The sequence below is a fragment of the Ursus americanus genome, chromosome 22 (assembly GCF_024610735.1).
Source record: "Ursus americanus isolate L20-20 chromosome 22, mUrsAme1.1.p, whole genome shotgun sequence".
In the NCBI taxonomy this organism is placed as follows: Eukaryota; Metazoa; Chordata; class Mammalia; order Carnivora; family Ursidae; genus Ursus; species Ursus americanus.
This window is the reverse complement of record NC_142148.1, coordinates 50,057,324-50,066,146: the sequence shown is the minus strand read 5'-3', so window position 1 is coordinate 50,066,146 and position 8,823 is coordinate 50,057,324. Positions and strand designations below refer to the sequence as shown.

The 8,823-nt window shown below is 50.8% G+C and overlaps 1 protein-coding gene across 8 annotated transcripts in view; it reads right to left on the bottom strand.

Moving 5' to 3' along the window:
- The window catches only part of LOC148108120 (ral-GDS-related protein-like), a 50,787-nt gene that overhangs the window by 20,993 nt on the left and 20,971 nt on the right, over window positions 1-8,823 (bottom strand). For 2 of the 8 annotated variants that reach the window (XM_087853824.1, XM_087853818.1), the window contains exons 3-6: window positions 8,263-8,478; window positions 7,782-7,885; window positions 4,874-6,598; window positions 4,405-4,681 (exon numbers count right to left, since the gene is read on the bottom strand). In XM_087853824.1, the coding sequence (XP_087709950.1) occupies window positions 6,565-6,598; window positions 7,782-7,885; window positions 8,263-8,478 (354 nt within the window). In that variant the 3' untranslated portion in view covers window positions 4,405-4,681; window positions 4,874-6,564. Of the gene's footprint in view, window positions 1-204; window positions 3,272-4,404; window positions 4,682-4,873; window positions 6,599-7,781; window positions 7,886-8,262; window positions 8,479-8,823 lie in introns of those variants that run through there. The other 6 variants (XM_087853819.1, XM_087853820.1, XM_087853821.1 and 3 more) reach the window with 6 other exon arrangements.

Below are 8,823 nucleotides of genomic sequence, written 5' to 3'. Positions count from 1 at the left end.
GTGGCAGCGTCCTTGGAAGGTAGTTATGTTGCCTGTATGTACTATTACCACCACCCTGTCTCCGCTTTTGTGGCCGCATGCATTAGCGGTCACCCCAGTGTTTGGTTGGTTTTCCTGCGGTGCCAACAAGGAAGTTAGGGAAGCAACAGAGAACATGTGCACTCGTTTGCTTTACCATTTTCATCCCAAGCGCCCTGCACTCACATTTCCTCTTCCTGTTCTTCTTTGCCCCAATTTGCTTTGTCTTTTCCTTCTTTTGAGTCCATTACAAAAAAATTTGTTCACAGCTGAAAGGAAGACAAGAATCAGGCATAACCAGAGCCACCCAGGGCAGGTAACCATTAAGTGGAGGATGCTGAGAGCAGATCCAGAATTCCCGGGGCCCCTCCAGCAGGGACCCTTCCGACTCCCAGCCCAGCTCCTGGCTGGGGCCATTCAGGGCTGCTCAGCAGGAGTCCGTGGTACAGACCCAGCGTAAGGGGCCAGAGCAACACTAAGAATGTGAATGAGGTAGGCTGCAGGAGGTTTTATAGACATTGATCCAAGGACCTTAAGTGCCTGTATGAGACCACATACTACAGGATGAGAATTATAAAGAGGGAATGGGGGAAGAGCTACAAAGAGGAGCTTATAGATAGCAAAAACAAAGTGAAAAGAGAGGAAAGAGGAAATAAATTGCCTGCACAGTTTTGCTCCCTGCATGTGATCCTGTGCATGGATAATTGTAGGAGTGGGGAGGAGGAGCCTTGGGAAAGGACGGGGACAGTCAGGGTTGGGGTGAGAACTTGGACCCACTGCTCCTGGCAGGATAAAGGCCGACCTGGGGATGACTCTGTCTTCCCCTCTGCAATGAGGGAATGGGTCTCTGTGATCTGCAACATATTTTTTCCCGCCTTCAAATTTCATAACTGTGACCATGAATGAACTCCTGTGTCATCTTGTCCTTACAAGAAGGCAGTCACTATCCGCATGCATTTCTGTGTGTGATGTTGCCTTCCTCGGTACTCATGACTCAGTACTCCCCTTCCACTTCTCTCCACTATTTAGTGTTCATCGTCCTTCTCCGTGTCAGCCTCTACCAGCCATGTTATTTTAAAATATGGGGACACCGGAGGAATGATCATGGGTATACTGCCACCCTCCCTCATCAATCAATTGATCAATTAACCAATCCATCCAAACCCAGGGGGCACCTGTAATGGGACTGGGGTTTTGTTGGGCCCTATGGGAGAGAATGGCAATGAGTTCCACATACTACCTGTCCTGTGCCTGGGGTAATTGCAGTTACTTGAAGATCGTTCTCAAAAAATCCCATAGGTTTCCTAGCCCCCTAGAGAGCATGAACATGAAATCAGAAGTAAGCTAACTTGTCTAAATTCCCTTAGTCTATACGTGGGGCAACAGGGGCTCTACAGCTGATGCGATCACATAAACACACACTACTTGCCGGAGTTTGCCCTGAACCTTGGAAGGACTGGGAGGGTGGGCTTTGGGCAGGCCTGGGGTAGGCATGACCAAGGTGTGGGGGGCAGGGCCAATGTGTGGCTGAGGCAGTGGGTTCTGAGAGGAGCACTGACTCCCTGCCCTGCTGCCCAGAGAGAGGTCGTGTCCTGTGGTCAATGCCAGGTCACCGGGTCAGCAGGGCTGTAAAAGCGGGTGTGTGAAATGGGCCCAGCAGCTCCTCATACAGTCCTCTAGAATCCCTGCCGGCCATGGAGGGTCTCCAGGGCAGCTGCACATGGGCCTCTTTCAGATGGAAGCACATTCACAGTTCAGACTTGGGTGAGGTATGGAGGCTGGGATGAGCTAAAGGACATTGGAGCATATACATAATTTCAGAGGAAAGGTTCTTCAACTCACCTAGCTATGGAAGTGGCCTTTAAGGAGGAGCAAACAGGACAGGAACATAATGTTACTAGTCCTGTACGTTAAAAGGGAGAGAGTTGACCTCTCATCTACCTCCTGGCTCATGCTAGAACTTTGTATCCAGATTCAAGTGTCTGTTGGGTCGCACCAGATTACATCCATCAAGGTTAATAACAAGAAAGATACCAAAATCCCAAGAGGTGCTAATGAAACAGAACCTAAGCTTTGACATCTGGCAGTGGGAAAGAGAAGGAAGTACAGGTTTCAGGGGAAAGAATTTTTTTTTTTTTTAAAGATTTTATTTATTTATTCGACAGAGATAGAGACAGCCAGCGAGAGAGGGAACACAAGCAGGGGGAGTGGGAGAGGAAGAAGCAGGCTCATAGCGGAGCAGCCTGATGTGGGGCTCGATCCCATAACGCCGGGATCACGCCCTGAGCCGAAGGCAGACGCTTAACCGCTGTGCCACCCAGGCGCCCCCATGGGAAAGAATTTTTAAATAGGAAAGCAAAAATGATTGCAAACACAGCACACCTGATGCTTATGGACTCCATTCCTCTTACTAATATGTCATTAAAATATGAAATGAACAAATTAGACTTGTACATATATTTCCCTACCCTTCTGCTTTCTTATCCACCTTCCTCAGTCTCCAGAGCAGCAGGTGCAACCCAACTGTACCCGGAACCCTCTTGCATTGCTTCCTACCTGAGTGTTGTTCCCTACCTGGAGAGTCATCCTCCTCACTGCTGGAATCTTGAATGCTCTCCACAAGAAAATCTATAGAAACACAAATATGATATATAGAAACACATCAATTAGAGGGGCTCACCCTTTCCTCCTCCTCTAGTTGAGGTTGTGTGGGTCATACGGCATCAACCTGATATTTCCTGTGGGTTCTCAGAAGTTCTCTATACTTGGTGGAGTCAGAGCCCTTCAACAAGAATTGATCACAGTTACAAACCTTCGAATGAGACAGAGATGCTGAATGAATCAGCTTTCACACTCTCAGTTCTACAGGCACATTGCAGCTCTTACCTCCAAACTTACCACCGGAGATTCAAATTAGTATGCGCACGTTTGAAATGTGGCTAGTGTGACTGAGCAATGTGGTGTTATTTTAATTCGCTGAATGTTGGTGTAAAATTAATTATAAGCAGACACATGTGGCTAGAGGCTAGCACCCTGGAGAGCACAGTTCTAGAATCCAAAGATGAAAAAGAGGTCACTTGCCCTCCGCTGGTTGTTTCTTGGTTGTAGTTTGCTGGCCTGATCTGATCATTCATGTATAGGCACTTCTGGGCTCGTGCACACATGACGGGCACAACTTAAGATTCTGGGACACTAAACAGGAAGGTCAACCACCAGGTCCTAGAGGAAGCGACCTACAGAAATCCCAATGTCACTGCATAGAAACAAACAAACAAACAAACCCTAAAATATATATGGAACCACAAAGGACCCCTAATAACCAAAACAATCTTGAGAATGAAGAACAAAGATGGAGTCCCCCCACTTCCTGACTTTAAAGCATATTACAAAGCTACGGTAATCCAACAGAATGGTACTAGCATAAAAACAGGCCGGTAGACCAGTGGAACAGAGCAGAGAGCCCCCAAATAAACTCACACGTACATAGATAAATGATCTGTGACAAGGGTGCCAAGATTGCACAATGGGGAAAGTAAAGGAGGCACGGAGTGAACACTGACACTCCCTAACCCAGCTGTTTAGGAGATTTGCAACAAGGGTGATGGGCACCAAGCTAAAAGCCAAGTTTTACTTTAAATTCCTATTTGCCACTGTATCTTGGGTATGGACTTACAGGATTTGAGCATTTCTCATGGTATGGTGATGTCATAAATTACATTAAATTATCGTCCTGATTCTTAACTGCTCTGGGCCATGTACAAGCAATGACCTCAGCTATGACAGCTGTTGGCCTGCACTGTCCTACATGGGGCCTCTTAGCTCTCAGAATCAGTGGACTGACCAGGAGCATGTGGACTTTCTATGTGAGTTTCACTCTAATGACTATGCCAGAGCTGGCTGTTAAATCCATCTATAGTTGTTCTGGGTTATGTGACCACTGAGGCCACCTTATAATGTGGTCAGTGTTTGGGAAATGTGTACACTTCAGTACTTTGGGAGTGTACACGGATGGTGAAACCCCCCTGCCCTGTGACTAACGATCCCGTAGCTGAGTGATAAGTGCAGATCAGTAGCACAGAGCATCAGCAATGGGGATACAGGCCTAGGTTCACACTTTGACTTTCCTACTCAGGAGGTCAAGACCTGGGACAGTCTTTTCTGCTCTATCTCCGAGGAAGGGAACATTCAACAAACTTCCAGGCACAGTTGTGGTGATGGAGGAATTCGGGATTGTATGAGTAGCTAGGGAGGAGGACTGGCTCTTCTCCTTCCTCCCACATACAATAGCTGATGACGCTTTAAGATTCCTTAGTTCAGGAATGAATATGAGAGTCTATATCTTTTACGTTACTGTAGGAAGTAAAAGAACAAACCACACTCTTGGGCTCTAAAAGAAAAAAGGGCTTTAATATAATAATATTTGAATTTACCACTTACTATTTAAGAGAATAAATATTGCCCCCCGTCAAATAACTAAATAGATGGGAGGAAGGGGTGTGGAACACATGGGGCGCATGCACCGCAAATCCCCAGCTGCTGAGGAATCCCTGCAGGGCCACTGGACACTTGCTCAGCCCTGAGGTTGACTGCGGCCAGTTCTTCTCCTTCTTGAGTGCTGCTGACCAGCTAGGACCGGGGCTCCAGCTGGCAGGACAGGGTGTAGCTAAGGACAGAGGGACACCTGTGAGTTGCCCAGGAGCTTCCATTCAAGAGTCCCTGCCAGTGTTTGCCCACAGCTGGAGTCTGGCGCCCCGGCAACAAGGCCTGAGGCTGCCCAGGGAAGGAGGATCCCAGGAGTGGCCAGCAGAAAGAGTCCACCCCGAACCTCACCCACCCAGATCCTGATGGGCCTCACCTCTCAGCCTCGCTGAGCGACTCCATAGCCTGGAACCAGGACCGAAAAGAATCCTCGGGCTCTAGGGTGTAATTCTCGGCAGCCACCTGGAGCAGCACGATGTCCGTCATGACTTGGTATTCCTGAGCAGAGAGAGAAGCACAGGATGTATAGGGAGCCTGGGGGGGGGGGGGGAGCTGCAGGGTCTGGTGAGGGTTGAGCAGCAGGACCGGGGACCCATCCCAGGTCCTGGCACACATGGCCACCCTCCAGCCTAGAGATTCATCCGGTCTCCACCTGTTCTCAGAGGTGAATATCAGTAGCCTCTCCTCCGGGAAGTTCTCCTGGATGCCATGTGTCTGTCCCCATCTCCTAATGGGATGGGTCTTGCACTGCTTTCTTCTCAAGGGATCCCAGGAAATGTGAGGTGGAGGGCATGGAGCCAAGCAATGTTCTTCCCAGGGACATCTCTGAGGCCCACTCCCTACCCTTCCCTGCGGGAAGCGCCACATATGCTCACCTTATTTCTTTTCTGGTGGTTGATCTCATTCCCCTGGAAAGCAGACAAAGTCCATCAGAATGAGGCCCCTGGTTCTTAGGAGCACTTGATTCCCATCCCTTCTCATGCTGCACCATGGCCAGGACCCGTGAGGGGGCCGTGCATACACAGATAGCGGGCCTGGGATGTAGGCCAGGCTCTGGGGTCCAGAGAAAGGAGGACATGGGGCAGATGGACTGGCTACAGGTCGGGACCCTGCAGCACCACCCTCTCGGAAGACAGTAGGGGAGGCCGAAGCCTCAGGCAGGAAGGGGCTGCTGCGGCTACTGAGGTGCTCGCTGACGTGGAGGGTCCTGACTTCATTCTCCCCCCACGGGCAAACTCACCGGGGGAGGCTGAGGTCCACTCAGACAGACCTCATGCAGCTTTGCCTTCAGGAAGCTCTGCTGCTTCACCAGTCTTCGGCACCGGGAGCCGTGGCCTAACTGCAGCCTCACCTCGCTCATCCCTGAGATGGGCAACAGCCCCCAGGCTCACAGGGTAGCCGTGAGGCTGTCATGAGGGGAGGTTTGCCAAGTACTGAGAGCTCAGGGCTCAGTACAGGGGCGCTCTGCTCCCAAACCTCCGGATTCTGGTCCCTCCCCCACAATCCTCAGGCTCACCCACCTCCAGATAGTCCTCCATTGCAATATCCAGCATCACCAGTTCAGTGAGGAAAGTGCCAAGTTAGGGGACAACACCCTGTGTCATGAGCAGTAGGGTTGGGATGAGTCCCTGCTCTCTGGTGCCCACAGGGACCCTCCCCTGAAAATGCTGCAGCCTCCTGGCCCACCCCAGTTTCCCACATGGAGCAGCCTAGGACCCTTAGCAGTCTCCCCTCAATTCCCTTTCCCCTCACCCTCCAAGTACATCATACTCTTCCTAATCACCTCCAGAGCCTGCTTTTAGAAAATCACAGGGTATATAGTCCTGGGCTCCTCCCCATCCCGAAACCCATTCTGGATCCAGCTTTCTAGACCCTCCTGCTGGTCACTTTGAAACAAGAATTTTAGAAGCAACAGGAAGTGGAGCTGGAGTGGAAGTCCCACCTGTACTGATTTGGAGGCTTCCAGCCCTCAGGGAGAAGCCCCTCTCCTCTGACTTTGGAGGCCCTGGGCCTCAGGCACACTCACCATCTTCTGCAGCCTCTTCTTCTAGGCTCTCCGGAGGGCCTTCACCAGGGTGGCAGATTTATTAGATGGTTGCTCCTGTAGGGCCAAGGACAAGATCCTTGAGACCGTAATACCCTCAGTCCACTTGCCCCCACCATCTTTTAATTCAGACCCTAGACATCTGACTTAAGTCAGCTGACAACTGATAAACATTATCCTTAAGCATGCCATGTGATGATTCTAGAAAAATCTCAGCTCCAACATTCACTCTATGTGTGACCCTGAGCTTGAAGCCTGGCCTCCCTGAGCCTGTTTTCTCATCAGGAAAAGTGAGAATTCTACCTACCTCCCATCGTCTCCTGAGGACTCAGTATCGTATTACTATCATGATTGTTGTGGCCCTCAACCCATCCCAACCCCTTCACTGAGCAGAGCCCTGTCCTCTGGGCTTTCAAGGTTTGTACAGGTGTCCATCTGGACTAGCTGTTGACACAGAGAGACAGGGTGTCTAGGCTAGGGAATCTGGTTGAGCAGCACCTGGTTGTTCCACCCCCAACGGAATCTTCACCCCAGCCTGTCACCACATTCATGCCAAAGGCTTCCCCTCTCCAAGGAATGCTTCAGGCCATTCCCTATTTCATCCATGCAGGACCCTGTTCCCTCACACCCTTCTTCTCTTTCCAGACCTGCACCTTCCATGCTACCTTGATGACTAGTTTCCTGCTCTGTGGGTTGTCTTCAGTGCCCAGCTTTTTAAAGTTTTGAAAGCACTTCCTGAATAGAGGGAAAGGAGGCAGGACGATTGGAGGAATAATGTGGCAGGGTTGAGTGCAAGTCCCTTTTATTTGAGAACCCCAAAGTGTCAAATTGCCTGGATAACAGTTTTCTCTGGGTTCCTCTGAGCACTAAGGTCTTTGTAGGACATGGGACAGAGCTCTGATGTAGGGCATCCTATGACTCCATTCCCGTATTAATTGAGCAGCTCTGTTTTGGTCAATTTTGGTTTCAATTGGGCAGAGTTTAGTGGTTGTAAAGTAAACACATGAAAATATTTATTCAGCTCAGCCTTGTGGGGGAACATTTAGGAAAACTGATTTCTAAAGCAGTAGACATGGTGGCCTATTCTCCAGGGAGGCTGAGAGACCTGCCTGCCAGCCCAGGTCCTGTAGTCAGGGATTGCTGCTTCCCAGGAGGTCCAAGCTGGCTGAGGGGGAAGAGGACAGGCCTCTGGGAGACCCCTCATTCATCCTGGTCCGTCCATGCAGAGAGACCGTCTCACCTGGAAACGTTCTCCCATGTCTTCTTGGGGTGGTATATTGAGACAGTCTGCAGAGCCGAGACGATGGCATTCAGGGAGTAGTAGTTCTGCAGGATTTGACAGGCCTGGGGAGGGAAGAGAATGAGCTGTCACGTGGGTAGTGGAGGCTGATTTTCTCTAGAGCTTCAGTCACCCTCAGTTTAAATCACTCCTCCTGGATGAAGCAGATGTCCAGGGACCTGCCGAAGGGCACATATAAGGTCCAAAGAGTCCCACTGCTGGGAGACGAAGGATTTTACCTCACTCCAACGAAGAAGTCAAGGAGGAACAGAGCATCCCAACATTGGGCCATGCAAGTCACAGTCAGCCTCTGGAAGGAAGAGCCTAGGGACTGCACAGTCCCTAGGGCAAAGACCAGGGCCTTCCACCCTGACACCTGATCAAGGGAAGAGCAGTGCCCGAGACTCAGGAGAGCACCTCGGCTGGGCTTCCCGTTGCATACCTTGGCCACCTTGATCCAGTGCTCCACCACCATGGCCCTGTCCCGGGCTGTCATGCTTGGGTTGCCAAGGCAGGTGGTGATGACACACTTGGCCACACCGTTGAACTGGGAGACAGTGGCCCGGACTGTGGGTGCCAGGTGCTCATTGCCAGGCTTATTGCGCTTGGACCAGACGGAGTCCAGGCACTGATGGGGCAGCAGCTTCTTGAACAGCTCCTAGAGAACAGGGGGAGGTTTGTTCACCCAGCTATTTCACATGCAAGACTAGTGTCTTAGATAGGGGTCACAGGTCAGAGCTAGAGCTCAGAAAGCTGAGAATGTGGCCTGAGCCTGGTTGGAGTCCCTGGATGTCACTCCATTCTTTTTCACTGAGGGGCCCAGGACAGGATGGCCCAGGAGCAAATAGAGACGAGGGAAGGAAGGAGGGCATTTGCATCCTGATCATCCTCACAAACTCCAAGCTCCACGCTGCTGTTCAAGGTGGCTCCTCCCAAGGGGGACTCTTCCCCTCCAACTATTCATCCCTCTGGTTCTACTCCCCTCTCAGATGCACATTCTCAC